The 19,765-nt window shown below is 40.5% G+C and overlaps 1 protein-coding gene across 3 annotated transcripts in view; it reads right to left on the bottom strand.

Annotated features, from left to right (window-relative positions):
- Positions 1-19,765, bottom strand: part of RGSL1 (regulator of G protein signaling like 1) — a 108,789-nt gene that overhangs the window by 67,806 nt on the left and 21,218 nt on the right. For all 3 annotated transcript variants that reach the window (XM_040446525.1, XM_040446523.1, XM_040446524.1), the window contains 3 exons: positions 13,526-13,588; positions 12,909-13,131; positions 8,069-8,176 (listed from right to left, as the gene is read on the bottom strand). In XM_040446525.1, the coding sequence (XP_040302459.1) occupies positions 8,069-8,176; positions 12,909-13,131; positions 13,526-13,588 (394 nt within the window). The remainder of the gene's footprint in view (positions 1-8,068; positions 8,177-12,908; positions 13,132-13,525; positions 13,589-19,765) is intronic.

Raw genomic sequence — 19,765 nt, 5'->3', positions numbered from 1 at the left:
TTGAGATAGGCCTGGATTGCAATGTATTTTCCTCTCAGGACTGCCTTTGCTGCATCCCAACGCATTTGTATTCTTATATTTTCATCTTCATTTGTTTCCATATATTTTTTAATTTCTTCTCTAATTGCCTGGTTGACCCATTCATTCTTTAGTAAAGAGTTCTTTAACCTCCATGGTTTTGGAGGTTTTCCAGACCTTTTCCTGTGGTTGATTTCAAGTTTCATATCATTGCAGTCTGCAAATGTGCATGGTATGATCTCAATTCTTTTAAACTTATGAAGGGCTGCTTTGTGACCCAGTATGTGATCTATCTTGGAGAATGTTCCATGTGCACTTGAGAAGAAAGTGTATTCTGTTGCTTTGGGATGCAGAGTTCTAAATATATCTGTCAAGTCCATCTGATCCAATGTATCATTCAGGGCCCTTGTTTCTTTATTGATCCTGTGTCTAGATGATCTATCCATTGTTGTAAGTGGAGTATTAAAGTCCCCTGCAATTACCATATTCTTATCAATAAGGTTGCTTATGTTTGTGATTAATTTTTTTATATATTTGGGGGCTCCCATATTCAGCACATAGACATTCATAATTGTTAGTTCTTTTTGATGGATAGACCCTATAATTATATAATGCCCTCCTTCATCTCTTGTTACAGCCTTTAATTTAAAGTCTAGTTTGTCTGATATAAGTGTGGCTACTCCAGCTTTCTTTTGACTTCCAGTAGCATGATAGATTGTTCTCCATCCCCTCACTTTCAATCTGAAGGTGTCCTCAGGTCTAAAATGAGTCTCTTGTAGACAGCAAATAGATGGGTCTTGGGTTTTTTTTATCCATTCTGATACCCTATGTCTTTTGGCTGGAGCATTTAGCCCATTTACATTCAGTGTTATTATTGAAAGATATGGGTTTAGAGTCATTGTAATGTCAGTAGGTTTTATGCTTGTAGTGATGTCTCTGGTACTTGTAGTCCTTGCAACATTTCACTCACAGAATCCCTCTTAGGATCTCTTGTAGGGCTGGTTTAGTGGTGATGAATTCCTTCAGTTTTTGTTTGTTTGGGAAAACCTTTATCTCTCCTTCTATTCTGAATGACAGATTTGCTGGATAAAGGATTCTCAGCTGCATATTTTTTCTGTTCAACACATTGAAGATTTCCTGCCATTCCTTTCTGGCCTGCCAAGTTTCAGTAACTAGATCTGCCACTAGTCTTGTCGTCTTTGTAACTTAGAGCCTGTTTTATCCCTAGCTGCTTTCAGAATTTTCTCTTTATCCTTGTATTTTGCCAGTTTCACTATGATATGTCATGCAGAAGATTGATTCAAGTTACGTCTGAAGGGAGTTCTCTGTGCCTCTTGGATTTCGATGCCTTTTTCCTTCCCCAGATCAGGGAAGTTCTCAGCTATGATTTGTTGGAGTACACCTTCAGCCCCTTTCTCTCTTCTTCTTCTTCTTCTGGAATTCCTATGATACGGATATTGTTCCGTTTGATTGCATCACTTAGTTCTCTAATTCTCCCCTCATACTCCTGCACTGTTTTCTCTCTCTTTTTCTCAGCTTCCTCTTTTTCCATAATTTTATCTTCTTATCCACCTATTTTCTCCTCTACCTCTTCAATCTGTGCTATGGCTGCCTCCATTTTATTTTGCATCTCATTTATAGCATTTTTTAGCTCATGGCTATTTCTTAGTTCCTTGATCTCTGCTGTCCTCTATTCATTTTTCAAGCCCAGCGATTAATTTTAGGACTATTATTCTAAATTCTTGTTCCATTATATTGCTTAAATCGGTTTTGATCATTTCGTTAGCTGTCGCTACTTCCTGGAGTTTCTTCTGAGGAGAATTCTTCCGTTTTGTCATTTTGGGTAATCCCTGGGGTGGCTCCAAACTGCAGGGCACTTCCCCTGTGCTGTCCGGAGTAACTTGTGTTGGTGGGTAGGACCACAGTTAAACCCGATGTCTGCCCCCCAGCCCACCGCTGGGGCCAGAGTCAGACTGGTGTGTACCTTATCTTCCCCCCTCCCAGGGGTAGGACTCATTGTGGAGTGGTGTGGCCCCTGTCTGGGCTACTTGCACACTGCCAGGCTTGTGGTGCTGCTTTGATGGGATCTGGCATATTAGCCGGGGTGGATCCACAAGGTGCACAGGGGCAGGAGGGGCAGACTTAGCTCACTTTGCCATCAGTGGTCTCTTGCGGGAGGGGCCCTGCAGCACCGGGAGGTAGACAGACTCGTCGGAGGGATGGATCCACAGAAGCACAGCGTTGGGCATTTGTGTGGTGCAAGCAAGTTTGGTGACAGGAACTGGTTTCCTTTGGGATTACGGCTGGGCGATGGGAGAGGGAGATGGCGCTTGCCCTCGCCTCTATTCCCCGCCGAGTTCTGTCCTTCCGGGACTCAACAACTCTCCCTCCTGGTGTCCTCTCGCCCTCCCCAGTCTCAGAAAGCAAAGCTGTTGACCTTTAACATTCCAGATGTTAAGTCCCACTGGCTGTCAGAACTCATGGAGTCCTGCCCCTCCACTTTTTCAAGCCAGACTTCGGGGGCTCTGCCTTGCTGGGCGGGCTGCCCCTCCACCACCCTGGCTCCTTCCTGCCAGTCCTCGTAGTGCATACTGCCTCTCCGCCCTTTCTACTCTCTTCCATGGGCCTCTTGTCTACGCTTGGCTCCAGAGAGTCTGTTCTGCTAGTCTTCTGGTGGTTTTCTGGGTTATTCAGGCAGATGTGGGTGGAATCTAAGTGATCAGTTGGATGAGGTGAGCCCAGGGTCCTACTACACCACCATCTTCCCCTCTGAGTCCTCTCAGCTTTTTAAAAAAGTTTATTTATTTATTTTGATACAGAGAGATAGAGAAAGAGAGTGAGCATGAACAGAGAAGGGGCAGAGGGAGAGAGAAGTTCCAAGCAGGCTCTGCACTGTCAGCATGGAGCCTAACCTGGGGTTCAATCCCTTGACCCTGGTATCATGACCTAAGCTGAAATCAAGAGTCAGATGCTTAACCAACTGAACCACCCAGGCACTCCAATAATCACTGGCTTTGATTTACAGTGAGAGATGTGCAACTATTCCTCTCACCTGAATGCTTAAAGACCATTGTAGGGTTATTAATTGGCCTAATTTCAATATTGTTGTGTCTCAGGGAATAAGGGGCCCCAAGAAGAGGGAGAAAGATGAGGGAATGGTCAGTCATTAGGAGTAGTCAGAACACACACAACACTCATCAGTTAAGTTTGCCATTTTATATGAGTGAGGTTTGTGGTACCCCAAAACACTTAACAACAGTAACATCAAAGATCATTGATCATAGATCACCATAACAAATAAAATAATACTAAAAATGTTTGAAATATTTTAAGAATTACCGAAATGTGACATACACAAAGTGAGCAAAAACTGTTGGAAAAATGGTGCCAATAGACTTGTTCAAAATAGGGTTGCCATAACATTCAATATATAAAAATGCAACATCTGCAAACATAATGAAACGAAGCACAATAAAATGAGTTACACCTGTGTTAGAAAACTGACCCTAAGTTTCTATGGGTAGGCAAAACACAGAATCGCCAATATAATATTGAATGAGAAAAACAGAAGACTAACATTGACTGACTTCAGGATTTACTATAAAAAAACTTACTGTAAAGCAACAGTAACCAAGACAATGGGGTATTGGTGAAAATAGATCAATGGAAGAGAACAGAGAGCCCAGAAATAGACCCACATGAATATAACCAACTGATCTTTGACAAAAGAGCAAAGGCAATAGAATGCAGCAAAGATAGTCTTTTCAACAAATAGCACAGAAACTGTTGAACATCCGCATGCAAAAAAAAAAAAAAAAAAAAAAATCAGTGCAGACAGACACCTTATACCCTTCACAAAAATGAACTCAAAATGGATCATAGACCTAAATGTAAAATGCAAAAATTTTAGACTCCTAGAAGATAACATAGGAAAAATCTAGATAATTTTGGATTTGGCAATGACTCTTTAGATACAATAGCAAAGGCATAATCCTTGAAAGAAAGAATTGATAAGATGTACTTCATCCAAATTAAATACTTCTGGTCTATGAACAACAATTAGAATACTAGAGAAAGCAAGAGAACACTTACAAAGTAACATATCTCATAAAGAACTGTTGTTCAAAATATTAAAAAACTCTTAAAATTCAACAATAAAGAAACAAACAAACTTATTAACAAATGAGCCAAAAACCTTAACAGACACCTCAGCAAAGGAGTATATACATAGAAAATAGCATTTGAAAAGATGCTTCACATTGTATATCATCAGGAAAAAGCAAATTAAGCAACAATGAAATACCCCTAAACACCTATTAAAGTGGCCCAAATTTGCAAAATTGACAACTCCAAATGATGATTGGGGATGTCAAGCAACATAAATTCTCTTTCATTACTGGTGGGAATGTGAAATTGTACAACCACTTTGGAAGACAGTTTGGCAATTCTAAATAAAACTGAACATACTATTATTGTGAGATCCAGCAACTGTGCTTCTCAGTATTAACCCAAAGGAATTAAAAACATATGACCACACAGAAACCTGTATATGGATGCTTATAGCAGCTTTATTCATAATTGCCAAAACTTGAAAGCAACCAAGATATCCTTCAGTAGATGGATGGAGAAATAAACTCTGGTACATTTAACCAATGAAATATTACTTAGTTCTAAGAAGAGATGGGCTATCAAGGAAAAATTAGACATGGAGGAAGCTTAAATGTATATTTGCCACGTATATGCATATATACCATGTATATATACCATGTATATTATCATGTGAAAGAAGACAATATTATATGATTTCAATTTATATGATATTCTGGAAAAGGCAAAACTATGGAGACAGTAAAAATATTAATGGTTGCCAGGGGTTGGCAGTATGGAGAGGTATGAATATGTGGAGCTTATTAGGACTTTTAGCGTACAGAGGTTTTTTAGGGCAGTGAAAATACTCTGTAGGATATGATAACGATGAATACATGTCATTATACATTTTTCAAACTCGTAGAACGTACAACACCAAGAGTAAACCCTAAGGTAAACTATGGATTTGAGTGATTATAATTTGTTAATGTAAGTTTATCAATTTTAACAAATGTAGCACTCTGATGGGGCATGTTGATGATGTGAGAGTGCAAGTGTTGGGGAAGAGGGCATATGAGAATCTCTGTACACCCTTCTTAATTTTTCTGTGAACCTAGAACTACTCTAAACAAATAAAGTCTTTTTTTAAAAAGCATACTGGGAAAGGGGCACCTGGGTGGCTCAGCTGGTTAAGCATCCAACTCAGTCTCAGCTCAGGTCATGATCTTGCAGTTCGTAAGTTCGAGCCCCGCATTGGCTCTGTGCTGACAGCATGGAGCCTGCCTGCTTGGGATTCTCTCTCTCTCCCTCTCTGCCCCTCCTCCTCCTCTCTCTCTCTCTCTCTCTCTCTCTCTCTCTCTCTCTCTATCTCAAAACAAATAAACTTAAAAAAATAATCATTTAAAAAATTAAATTTCTCTTTTAAAAAAAGAGTACTGCGAGCAAGGAAGTCTGAGGAAGACACATGTGGATGGATCTATGAGAGTAAGCATAAAGAATGAAAATCTTTGTGTTGTGTCTTTTTAAAAGTTTATTTATTTATTTTGAGAGACAGAGTGTGTGTGAGCACAAGTGGAGGAGGGGCAGAGAGGGAGAGAGAGAATGCCAAGCAGGCTTCATGCTGTCAGCACAGAGCACAATGTGGGGCTTGAACTTATGAATGATGAGATCATGACCTGAGCCGATGTCAGGAGTCAGACACTCAACCAACTGGGCCACTCAGGCACCCCTGTATTGTGTCTTAAAGCCCACTAATAAACAACCACTGTGAAAGAGGCACTAAACAACCAAGTAGACAGAATGACTTGGACAGTGATGTCAGCAAATTTCTGCCATAATCCACCTTAGTGCTGGCACAATGAACTCATGAACAGAGTAGCTAGATGTCAGGGATAGAGGTTGTGTATGGAATCAGTGGCATAGGCCCCACACTCACCAAAGCTGATTTAGTTACCATTGCTGCCAAATGTTCAACTTGTCAGCAACAGACACAAATGTCAAGCCCAAGTATTTCAACAACCCTTATAGAAAACTAACCACCCACTTGGTGGCAAGTTGATAACACTGGATCACTTCTATTCTGGCAAGGGCATCAATTCATCTTGACTCGAACTGACCAGAATTCCTACTTACAAGGTCTCAGTCAGCATTGCTATCAGGGGGCTTATAAGATCCCTGAATGAGATCCCACATAACATTGCCTCTGACCAAGGGATACACTTACATCCCAGGGGGTTGACAACAGACATTTGATGATAGGATCCACTAGTTCTATCAACTATGAGAGCTGCTGGCCTGGTAGAGCAACAGAACTGTTTTTTGAAGGTATAGCTGTGAAACCAGCTTGGATATGATCTTAGGAAATGGGACATCAACTTCTAGGATAAACTGAAGACCATTATAAGTTGTTGTGTCTCCAGTAAGTAGAATACACGTGTGTGGAGGAAAAGGATAAAGGTAGTAGTAATCCATTTACCATCAGTATAAGTGATTTAACTAGGGAAATTTCTAATCCTTTTAACTTTAGGTTCTGGGGTCTAGACCAGAGCTGTCCAATAGAAATACAACGTGAATCACACATATAAATTTAAATTTCCTAGGAGTCACATTAAAAAGAATAAAAGAAAAAGGATGAAATTAATTTTAATTTTATGTACTTTATGTACCTATTCGTATCAGACACATTTCAAATGTTCAATGGCCACATGATGCTAGTAGCTCCTGTACTGGACAGTGCCAGTCTAGAGATCCAGGTTCCCAGAGCAGGAATGCTTCTACTAGGGACCCAGAAGGCACTTAATCACTTTAAGCTCCTTAGGCCAAGAAGCTAGCAGGCAAGCAAAGAAGTTACTGTACTGACAGGGTAATTGACTATCATCAGGGTCATCAGTAACAGAGCAGGGGCAGAGAATTCATTAGGCACTCTTGGTATTCTGCTGCCCAATTTTGGTGATTAATTGTCAAGTGCAGCAACCACAGCCTGAGAGGTCATGATGACCAGGGGCTCAGGTCCCTCAGAGATGACAAGGATGACATGGAGGTCATCCTTCTTGGTAAGCCCCCCAAGATCAGCAGAGACACTAGCTGAGAATAAAGGGACTCTAGTTTGGGTGACAGGGGAGGAAAAGAGGAGTACTTGTTGTTGTCTCCAGACAAGCTGTAGTAGTGTGAGTCAGCCCTTCTAGTATAAGCTCCCTGGGAAAAGGAACCAACTAGAATCCTGGAATATCTGTTCAAAGATGGGGTGAAATTTCTATACAAAGCAAGCGGACAGTAGAGTGTGGTGTGACGCATAGCTCAGATCCCCCTTTTAGGACCAAAGCACTCACTTCCCCAGCTGTCTGAGGTGTTGGCTGCAGAGAGCTGATAGTTGAGGGCCCCTCTGGGTATTGTCTCAGCCAAAGAGTGCTGACTGAGGTTATAGCCTTCCCACAGGCAGCCAAATCTCTTTTGAGTCAATTAGAAAGGAAAAACAAACAAACAAACAAACAAACAAACAATCCCTATTTCAGTGAGGGACTACTCCAAAGGGCCATCTTAGCTTTAGAGCTTCATCTATGGGATATGCTGAGGCCTACTGTAACTGCCCTGCACTTCAGCATCTACCTTCACCAATTTTGCTTTCTTCATTTCTTTAAAGGTGTTATGACTAAGAACATACACCAACAAACCTCCTTCCACGCATCTCCAACTCCAAGAAATTTGTTAGAGGACACATGTGCATTATGTAAAACACCAGGGTAATAACTAGGTAAGAAGGTAGGAATTAACAGTTTTCATCCCCCATTCATTTATAATTGCATGCCAGTTTCATGATGCCCTTTGGTGGCTGTGTAGGAGAGAAAAAGACATGGTCATTCTCTCCTGACCATCCCTCATTTCAGAAGAAGCATGGCTCTTCTCTTGGCATATGCTTCTTGAGGTTGGAGACTCTCAAACCTATCTCTGAGTTGTAAACACTTACCTACTTTAGGTGCTTTTTCACAATATATTTTATAGTCATCACTGATCTTCTGTATGGCCATCTTTGGATACTTATAGCAGAGTTCCCCAAAGGACATTTTCTCTAGGTCTATTAAGTAGGAAAGAAAGGTATAGAGTCTGATTGCCCACTCTAGCTCAAAGATTTATACACTTTTTATTGAAGGTATTACCTTTAAAATGCTAGTTAAGTAGGACAATAGTATTTTCTTTTTTTATGTTAACAGTTTAATTGAGGAACACAGGAAATGATGATTGGTCTAATTTATTTTACTATCTGTGCCCCTTCTGGTAAAGAGCTGATAGAAAAAAATTTTTAAATATGAAATTTATTGTCAAATTGGTTTCCATACAACACCCAGTACTCATCCCAAAAGGTGCCCTCCTCAGTACTCATCACCCACCCTCCCCTCCTCCCTACCCCCCATCAACCCTCAGTTTGTTCTGTTTTTATTTTTTTTTTATTTATTTTTTTTCAACGTTTATTTATTTTTGGGACAGAGAGAGACAGAGCATGAACGGGGGAGGGGCAGAGAGAGAGGGAGACACAGAATCGGAAACAGGCTCCAGGCTCCGAGCCATCAGCCCAGAGCCTGACGCGGGGCTCGAACTCCCGGACCGCGAGATTGTGACCTGGCTGAAGTCGCATGCTTAACCGACTGCGCCACCCAGGCGCCCCTGTTCTCAGTTTTTAAAAGTCTCTTATGGGGGCGCCTGGGTGGCTCAGTCGGTTGAACATCCGACTTCGGCCCAGGTCATGATCTCATGTCCGTGAGTTCAAGCCCCGCGTCGGGCTCTGTGCTGACAGCTCGGAGCCTGGAGCCTGTTTCAGATTCTGTGTCTCCCTCTCTCTCTGACCCTCCCGCATTCATGCTCTGTCTCTCTCTGTCTCAAAAATAAATAAACGTTAAAAAAAATTTTAAAAATAAATAAATAAATAAATAAATAAATAAAAGTCTCTTATGCTTTGGCTCTCTCCCTCTCTAACCTCTTTTTTTTTTTTTTTTTTTTTTTTTTTAACAATAGTGTTTTAATGAAATGTTTACACAAGGAATACAAGTTCCCCAGGCCAAATTAGAAGCAAGGAAATATCATCTTCTCTCCTCTCTAGACTGAAAGGATTCTTCCCTTCTTGGGGACACCTGACCCATGGAGATTTCCTGCCTGAGGGATACTAGGGTAACTGAGATATGACTTTGAAGTAAGTACTAATTGTTAACAGATATACAAGAAGTAATTCATCCAAATGAGTATTGATCCCTTCAAAGCAGCCATGTGTTGTGAATTGCAAATGTATTTCAAACATTCTACGATTGCTTCAAAGAATTTGGCACACTTAGGGATGATATATTTCAAATAACGTGCTAGGACCTTTCTCTTTCTTGGCTCTGCCTTTGGGAATTACTTTAAGAATTAACAGCTCACATGTCTGAATATCATTAACAGTTGCAAATCATTGTCCCTTGAGAGTAAATTATTTTTTCTAGAAATAGGCATACACCATTTCTAGTCATGCATAGTGAATTGAGAAGAAATACCTCTTTTGTATCCAAAATCAGATGAGACAGGAAGACTGAGACATCAAGGAAGTTTTAATCATGTACTGGGCAATAGATGCACATTAGCAGCACCTTGCTTCCTACCAACATGAAAACACTCAATCATGTTGTGAGTTTTGAGATTTAAAGTAAGTCTAATCTCACATAGTTCTCCAGGAACTCTCTTAAGGCAGTCCAGTGTTTTCTGAAGGTTATAAAGGTGAAATCTAGAAGGAATACTGGGGTGTGGACTCACAAATGTCGGTTGTCCTTATGTCAGTGTTGTCACTGTCATCATTATCATATATCAGCCAGGGAACTATGGTTGTAAGTTGTAAGCACAGTATATCATTCCTGCAATAGATTCAGGTTTCTAGTTGTGGGCCAATCCCTCCCTTGCTGACCAACCTTGGACAAGTCTTCCCACTTCTCAGAGACTCATTTTCTCCATATGAAAGCTGAAAGTATTCTAGTTCTGGTGCTCTGTGAGTTTATGGTGCAGCCTGAGTGGAGGCATCAGCCTACCTGGGAGTCAGGGCTCTGGGTTGGGCAAATGTACAGGAGGCCTTTCATCAGGGCCTTGCATTTCAAAAAAGAGACTTGCATTTCAAAAAAGCAGTGGTGGGGGCGCCTGGGTGGCGCAGTCGGTTAAGCGTCCGACTTCAGCCAGGTCACGATCTCGCAGTCTGTGAGTTCGAGCCCCGCGTCAGGCTCTGGGCTGATGGCTCGGAGCCTGGAGCCTGTTTCCGATTCTGTGTCTCCCTCTCTCTCTGCCCCTCCCCCGTTCATGCTCTGTCTCTCTCTGTCCCAAAAATAAATAAAAAACGTTGAAAAAAAATTTTTTAAAAAACAAAAAAGCAGTGGTGGAAGAAGTCATGATGTGTTCTGGGGGAGAGGGAAGAGGAATCACCATGGAGAGTACTTCTCACTCTTCTTAGCCATCCCTGGCACTCCAAGACCACCAAAGGAATGCCTATTGCTCAGTATGTGTATGGTGATATTTATCAGCCATCCTTTCTTCCACTTTTTTCTTGATTTCTGAGATACATTCTGGAATATTCAGGATTTAGAAAGAAGGTAAAACTATGATATGAAACAGAGGGCTTTTTCATGCTAGATTTAAATAATTCATGCCCAAACATGGTTCTGAGAGGCAAGAATTTTGTATATGGAGTGCACATCAAAGTTTTATAAGAGTTTAATATTACATTTTTTAGTGTAATCTAATAATTACTACTTATTGAATGCTTGCTTGCTGTGTAAAAGCATTGCCTTCAATCCCCTCAACAATCCTACCAAATAGGGGCCATTATCTCCACTCCTTAGTTGGTGAAATGAGTCTCGAAGAGATAAGTAACTTGTCCAGGCTCACAGAGCAAAGGAATTATGGAATTGAATTTCCAAAATTTTTGCTTACTATTACTGAAAAGAATCTATTCAAAGTCCCCCACACCCACCCCCAAAGCCAGGCTTACAGACAAAACTCACAGGTGTTTGTACTTGGCTCTAACTGTTTGTTTTTCTAGGTCATGGTGCTCTCCATTCTCAGGAAGTGGACCCCACCTACAAAATATTCTTCTCTAGCCAGATCACAACCCACATCCCACACAAGTCTCAGACGAAGCCCCTCAAAAAGCCTGCCACCTCCTGCTCTCCCTAAGAGTTGACCCCCTTCCCACAAGCCCACCATGGGTGCAGCTGAAACCCTCTCACATCCTTCAAAACCTTTAAAAGGCCCAGCCCAACAGAAACTCAGAGCTGACATCTGTCTTGATGTGTGGCCCCTCTCCCTTGGAGAGTAAATAAACTCTGTCCTGCTTATTGTTCTACTCTTTGTGCAATTCTTTGCTGCCCACATCACCAGCCACCCTGCTGTGTTTTGAAAAGTGTAGGTCATGTGGCACCTCGGAGGCTCAGTGGGTTCAGTGTCTGACTCTTGATTTCAGCTTAGGTCTCAGGTCATGATCCCAGGATCTTGGGATTGAGCCCTGCGTCAGGCTCCTTGCTAAGCATGGAGACTGCTGAAGTTTCTCTCTCTCTCTCTCTTCTTCTCTTCCCCCTTCCCTACTCTCTCTCTCTAAAAAAAGTGTAGGTCATGAATCAACACCATGTCAAAAAATTGTCATCACCAGGTTTTACAAAACTAAATAGAATAAAATATTCTAATATAGTATATTAGAGTATATCATCTTATATAATAAGGGTAAGTATTGCTTTGAGAAAGTATTTTCCACATATATGCACGCACATATATGCAAGTATATGTTCCCTGAAGTCAAATGTATTTATTGCGGATCGAAGTTTGAGAAATACTGCAGAATCCTGATGGTCTCAGCATAGATAATTAAAGCAGTTTGTTCAACTTTGATATTAATGGCTAACATTATTGGACTTTTACTATTGCCAACCATTGTGGTAGTAGCTTTCATAGATGACATTGGGTCATCTTCACAACAAACCTATTACTATTAGTCCCATTTTAGAGACAAGAAAAAGGGATTAAAGAGAGGTTAAATATATTGCTAAAGTTTACAGTCACTAGCAGAGTTAGGATATAACCCAGACCTCTGGGACAGTGGAGACTTGTGTTCCTAACCACTCCTCTTCACTGCCTGAGTGGGCTGCTGTGTTATGTTAGGAGAGGGGAGTAGCTATTAAAAATATATTCACAGAATTTCTTGGACATGACTCTGAAGGAGGTGTGGTAAGGTGGAACATGCTTATCAGACATAAAAAAAAAAAATGAGGGGCGCCTGGGTGGTGCAGTCGGTTAAGCGTCCGACTTCAGCCAGGTCACGATCTCGCGGTCCATGGGTTGGAGCCCCGCATCAGGCTCTGGGCTGATGGCTCAGAGCCTGGAGCCTGTTTCCGATTCTGTGTCTCCCTCTCTCTCTGCCCCTCCCCCGTTCATGCTGTGTCTCTCTCTGTCCCAAAAATAAATAAACATTGAAAAAAAATTAAAAAAAAATGAGGTATTTTATAACTGAGGTGATGCTTTGCTGACTCGCCAAACTTGAGTGCTCTGGGTCCCTTCAGGGTTAGTAGAGGCCAGTCAGTCAGTAAGATCCTGGCTCTGCCACTTACTGTGTGACCTTGGGAAAGTCACTTATCTTCTCTGTGCCTCAGTTACTCAGTATTTACCTCACAGGTTATTTGAATATCAAATGGGGTAATCTTTGCATTGCACAGTACTGATGTGCAGGAAATAATCACTAAATGTTAAATATTAATATTTTGAAGTTGTCTATATGTTAGGGAAAAAAAAATTATGATGACTGCCCTTACCTGCTTGAAGCACCGGAGACTTTAGTTCTACCTGGAGAGACCCGCCTTGTCTCAGGTCCTCAGTAGCTATCTTTTGCCACTGCAGAGAATCCATTTTCTCCATGTTAGCCAGACCCTGGCTTAGCTCCAGGGATTCCTCACACCTCTTATAAAGAAGAATATTCTCTTCTTTGCTTATAGATCCTTTTTTATGCCATTTGTCTCTGATGAACTTGGTCTGAGTCTAAGAGAAGGGAATGGGGGCAGATAGCATTTGCTATAAGAACTAGACCAGAAGCAAGATTTGTAATAGCCCAGTCCTCCTGTGCCTCCTTGTCAGGTAAACTTATGTTGATTGCTTTCATTTTGTTAAGAACCATTGCTCCTTTACATGGCAGCCCCTACCCTCTTCTAATGAAACCCATTTATACAAGGGAGAAATTCTATACGAATGTGACTTGTTCAAAGTCAGCTATTGCACTTGAGTCTTTTTCCTTGAGAGACCATGTCAACTCCCAGTTGCCTCTGGGAGAAATAAAAGTTTCCTTTACTTCAACAAATAAGGCTTTTAAGAGAGAAGTGGTTCTTTTTTCTTCCTAGAACCTCTTGATTCCTCCCCAACTCAAAGTCCCTCCTACTGTAAAAATGAGAAACCAGTAGTCCTCTTCATCCAGGAATTCATCATACCAGGGACTGAGCATCTGAAATCCAAACAGGACAACAACATGATGAGGGGATGCACAGTTTGCTGCATCTCTCATGCTAGTGTTCATGTGGGAGAAGAGCAGGCTACAGATTCTGGATTCTCTAATATGGAGATATAATCTAACAGTAAGCATTAGCCATGACCAACCAGGAGGCAACCTTTATCTCTCTGAATATGGCAGCTTGTGCAGTCTTTCTCTGAATCTCAAAAAATGGTAGTTGATATTTACTTAAGAAAAGATATAATTTGGAGGGGCAAGATGGTGGAACAGCTTGTATGCTTTTTTTTTTTTTTTTTTTTTTTTTGCATCTCTTGTCCATGAAATACAGCCAGATCAACACTAAACCATCCTGTACACCTAGAAAACATACTTGAGGATTAACACAACAATCTGCACAAACCTGAACCCCAGAACTCAGCAGGTATGTGGCATGGAGAGGTGAACTGGGAAAGAGAGAAGCCACAGAGGGCAGGGAGCTGTTTTTGCTTGTGGAGAGAGGATGAAGATGGGGGAAGGGAGTACAGGAAAAGCACCCCCCACCCTGTGCCAAAATCAGCTGAAGAGAAAGTGGAAAAGTGGAAACAGCTACAGGGACTGAACAAAAAAGGGAGAAAGGAGGAAGGAGAGGGTTTAAATTCCATTAAGACTCTATAAACAGGGGGAGAGCAGAGTCTGAAACTCCACAGCTCTATACCTGGCAGTGCTCTGGAGGGAAGGGTGAATCCCCAGGAGCAAAAAGCAAGGTCCAAGGGGTCCTTGGGCCAAATGGGGAGAGGTGGTTCCCCTGCTGGGAGGACATTTGGTAGAGGCTCTGCAGCCACCCCACAAGGAAAGATCCCAGTGGACCCTGGAGAACAGCCACGTTTGATGGTGCTGAAACAAGGACGTTAAGGGTGAAGCCTGGTGCCAGATGTGTGTTGTAATTTACCATATCTCTGAACTGCTGCTGCTACATGATCGCGTGAACTTTTTCTGGGGTGGCTGGCACCTAGCCACAGTCTGGGCATTGGCAGCAGCATGGTCCCATGAACATTCCTGGGGGTAGGCGGGCACCCAGTCATTGCTCAGTGAGACCCTCCCCCAGAAGGTCTGAGTGGGTCAAAGCCTCAGTCCCACAGAAGTGATGAGTTGGGAAACACAGCCACATCTGAGATAAAACTCAGGAGGGAGGGGTCACCTGGCAACCTGATGGCTTGGTCACGGACAGTGTAAAAGCAGGAGTGGTTGGAAGCCACATACAAAGAACAGGTGTGCGGTTGCTGATCAAGGAGAACAGAGTTCCGATACTAGAGACTGGGTAACTGGGTGACACCATTTTCACCCCTCCTGCGAATGCACATATACCTACAAGTGCCACAGCAATCCACCCAGTAAGCTAAGCAGCGCCATCTAGTGGAGAATGGAGATGTTACACTAAGCCCTGCCCAACTGGGCCAACCTCACTATTCAGGAACACCACAAGTTTCTCTGCCTGCTTAGTTTATGGACTATAAAGTGCTTTGTACTTTGACTTCTAGGGGAAACTGATGCAATTTGAATTGTATTTCAGTCTGTTTGCTGGTCTGTCTATTCAATTTTTTTCTTTTTCTTTTCCTTTCTTATTCTTGAATATGGAAAAAGAAAAAATATTTTTATTTTCAATTTTTATTAAAAATATTTTTCTTGGGGCACCTGGGTGGCTCAGTTGGTTAAGCAGCCAACTTCGGCTGAGGTCATGATCTCGTGGTCCGTGAGTTCGAGCCCTGCGTCAGGCTCTGTGCTGACAGCTCAGAGCCTGGAGCCTGTTTCGGATTCTGTGTCTCCCTCTCTCTGACCCTCCCCTGCTCATGCTCTGTCTCTCCCTGTCTCAAAAATAAAAGGTAAAAAATAAATAAATAAATAAAAATATTTTTCTTTATTTTTTTTCTGCTATATATTTTTTTAAAATTTTTCAAATTATATTTTACTTCCACCATTTCATTTTATTCTATTTCATTGTATTCATTTTTTCAAATTTTCAAATGTTGTCCCTTTTTCTTCATATCTTTTTTTCAAATTTTCAAACGTTGTCTTTTTTCTTTCTTTTTCTCATTTCTTTTTTTCTTTTTCTTTATCTTTTCTAATTTTCCCTTTTTTCTCATCTCTACAAACTCCTTTTAACAACCAGACCAAAACACACCTAGGATAGCATCGTTTATTTGATTTTTTTGTGTGTTGTTTTTAATATTTTAATTTTAATTTTTTAACTTATTATTTCCTTTTCTTCCTTCAAAATGATGAAATGAAGGAATTCACCCCAAAAGAAAAAGCAGGAAGAAATGACAGCCAGGGACTTAATCAACACAGATACAAGCAAGATGTCTGAACCAGAATTTAGAATCACAATAATAAGAATATTAGCTGGGATTGAAAACAGATTAGAATCTCTTTCTGTGAGATAAAAGAAGTAAAAGCTAGTCAGGATGAAGTACAAAATTCTATAACTGAGCTGCAATCTCGAATGGATGCCATGGCATCAAGGATGGATGTGGCAGGGCAGCGAAACAGCAATATAAAGGACAAATTTATGGAGAATAATGAAGCAGAAAAAAAAGGGAGACTCAGGCAAAAAAGCACGATTTAAGAATTAGAGAAATCAGTGACTAATTAAAAAGGAACAACATCAGAATCATAGGGATCCCAGGAGATGAAGAGAGAGAAAGAGGGGTAGAAGGGTTATGTGAGCAAATCACAGTGGAAACTTTCCTAACCTGGGGAAAGACACAGACATCAAAATCCAGGAAGCACAGAGGACACCCATTAGATTAAAACAAAAAAACCCTGACCATCAACAAGGCATATCATAGTCAAATTCACAAAATACTCAAGCAAGGAAAGATTCATGAAAGCAGCAAGGTAAAAAAGTCCTTAACCTACAAGGGAAGACAGATCAGGTTTGCAGCAGACCTATCCACAGAAACCTGGCAGGTCAGAAAGGAGTGGCAGGATATATTCAATGTGCTGAACCAGAAAAATATGCAGCCAAGAATTCTTTATCCATCAAGTCTGTCATTCAAAATAGGAGAGATTAAAATTTTCCCAAACAAAAATGAAAGGAGTTTGTGACCACTAAACCAGCCCTGCAAGAAACTTTAAGGGGGACTCTCTGAAGGGAGAAAAGATGAAAAAACAAAACAAAGCAAAACAAACAAACAAACAAAAAAAGCAACAAAGACTAGAAAGGACCAGAGAACACCACCAGAAACTCCAACTCTACAGGCAACATATGGCAATAAACTCATATCTTTCAGTACCCATTCTAAATGTCAGTGGACTAAGTGCTCCAATCAAAAGACATAGGGTAACAGAATGGATAAGAAAACAAGATCCATCTATATGCTGTTTACAAGAACTAAAGACACCTTCAGATTGAAAGTAAGGGCATGGAGAACCATCTATCATGCTAATGGTCAACAAAAGAAAGCCAGAGTATCCATACTTATACAATCTAGACCTTAAAATAAAGACTGTAACAAGAGATGAAGAAGGGCATTACATCATAATTTTAGACCAAGACCTAACCATTGTAAACATTTATGGTCCAAATGTGAGAGCACTCAAATATATAAATCAATTAATCACAAACATAAAGAAACTCATTGATAATAATACCATAATAGTAGACTTCAACACCCCACTTACCACAATGGACAGATCATCTAAACAGAAAATCAAGAAGGAAACAATGTCTTTGAATGACACACTGGACCATATGGACTTGACAGATATATTAAGAACATTTCATCCTAGAGCAGCAGAATACACATTCTTCTCCAGTGCACATGGAACGTTCTCCAGAATAGATTACATACTGGGACACAGATCAGCCCTCAACAGGTACAAAAAAGATTGGGATCATTCCATGCATATCTTCAGACCACAATGCTATGAAACTTGAAATCAACCACAAGAAAAAATGTGGAAACATAACAAATACTTGGAGAGTAAAGACCATCCTACTAAACAATGAATGGGCTAACCAAGAAGTTAAAGAGGAAATCAAAAAGTACATGGAAGCCAATGAAAATGATAACACCACAGCCCAAAACTTCTGGAACGCAGCAAAGGCAGCCATAAGAGGGAAATATATAGCAATCCAAGACTTCATAAAGAAGGAAGAAAGGTCTCAGATACACAACTTAAATTTATACCTTACAGAGCTGGAAAAAGAACAGCAAATAAAACCCAAAACCAGCAGAAGACAAGAAATAATAAAGATTAGAGCAGAAACCAATGCTATCGAAACCAAAACAAACAAACAAACAAACAAACAAACAAACAAAAAACCAGTAGAACAGATCAATGGAACCAAAAGCTGGTTCTTTGAAAGAATTAACAAAATTGATAAACCCCTAGCCAGTTTGATCAAAAAGAAAAAGGAAAGGACCCAAATAAATAAAATCAAGAATGAAAGAGAAGATCGCTTCTTGGCCTTTTGGCTAAGATCAATGAAAGAGGAGAAATCACAACCAAAACAGCAGAAATAAAAACAATAATAGAATATTATAAGCAATTATGTGCCAATAAAATGGGCAATGTGGAAGAAATGGACAAATTCCTAGAAACATATAAACTACCAAAACTGAAACAGGAAGAAATAGAAAATGTGAATGGACCAATAACCAGTAAAGAAATCGAATTTGTAATCAAACATTTCCCAAAAAGCAAGAGTCCAGGGCCAGATGGCTTTCCGGGGGAATTCTACCAACATTTAAAAAAGAGTTAACACCTACTCTCTTGAAGCTATTCCAAAAAATACAAATGGAATGAAAACTTCCAAACTCTATGAAGCCAGCATTATTACCTTGATTCCAAAACCAGACAAAGACCTCACTAAAAAAGGGGAGCTATAGACCAGTTTTCCTGATGAACATGGATGCAAAAATCCTCAACAAGATATTAGCCAACCAGATCCAACAATTCCTTAAAAAAATTATTCACCACGACCAAGTGGGATTTATACCTGGGATGCAAGGCTGGTTCAATATTCGCAAAACAATCAATGTGAGACATCACATCAATAAAAGAAAGGACAAGAACCACATGATCCTCTCAATAGATATAGAGAAAGCATTTGACAAAATACAGCACCCTTTCTTGATAAAAACCCTTAAGAAAGTAGGGATAGAAGGATCATAGCTCAAGATCATAAAAGCCATGTATGAAAGACCCAACACTAATATCATCCTCAATGGGGAAAAAATGAGAGTTTTCACCCTAAGGTCAGGAACAAGACGGGGATGTCCAATCTCACCACTGTTATTCAACATAGTATTGGAAGTCTTAGCCTCAGCAATCAGACAACACAAAGAAATAAAAGGCATCCAAATTGGCCAGGAGGAGGTCAACCTTTCACTCTTCACAGATGACATGATGCTCTGTATGGAAAACCCACAAGATTCCACCAAAAAACTGCTAGAACTGATCCATGAATTCAGCAAAGTTGCAGGATATAAAACCAATGCATAGAAATAGGTTGCATTCCCATACACCAATAATGAAGCAACAGAAAGAGAATTCAAGCAATGGATCCCATTTACAATTGCACCAAAAACCATAAAATACCTAGGAATAAATCTAACCAAAGATGTGAAAAATATATACACTGAAAACTATAGAAAGCTTATGAAAGAAATTGAAGAAGACACACAAAAAATGGAAAACTATTCCATGCTCCTGGATAGGAAGAACAAATATTGTTAAAATGTTAATATTACCCAAAGCAATCTACATAGTCAATGCAATCTCTATCAAAATAACAGCAGCATTCTTCACAGAACTAGAACAAACAATGCTAAAATTTGTATGGAATCAGAAGAGACCCCAAACAGCAAAGCAATCTTGAAAAATAAAAAGAAAACCAAAGCTGGAGATAAAACCAAAGCTGGAGATCCCAGACTTCAAGCTGTATTACAAAACTGTAATCATCAAGACAGTATGGTACTGGCACAAAAACAGACACTCAGATCAATGGAACAGAATAGAGAGCCCAGAAATGGACCCACAAACGTATGGCCAACTAATTTTTGACAAAGCAGGAAAGAATATCCAATGGAATAAAGACAGTCTGTTCAGCAAGTGGTGCTGGGAAAATTGGACAGTGACATGCAGAAAAATGAATCTGGACCACTTTCTTAGACACAAAAGTAAAGT

This window comes from Herpailurus yagouaroundi, unplaced genomic scaffold, assembly GCF_014898765.1.
Source record: "Herpailurus yagouaroundi ecotype Mexico unplaced genomic scaffold, PumYag 195, whole genome shotgun sequence".
Classification (NCBI taxonomy): Eukaryota; Metazoa; Chordata; class Mammalia; order Carnivora; family Felidae; genus Herpailurus; species Herpailurus yagouaroundi.
Note: the sequence above shows the minus strand (reverse complement) of the source record. Positions and strands in the feature narration are given on the sequence as shown.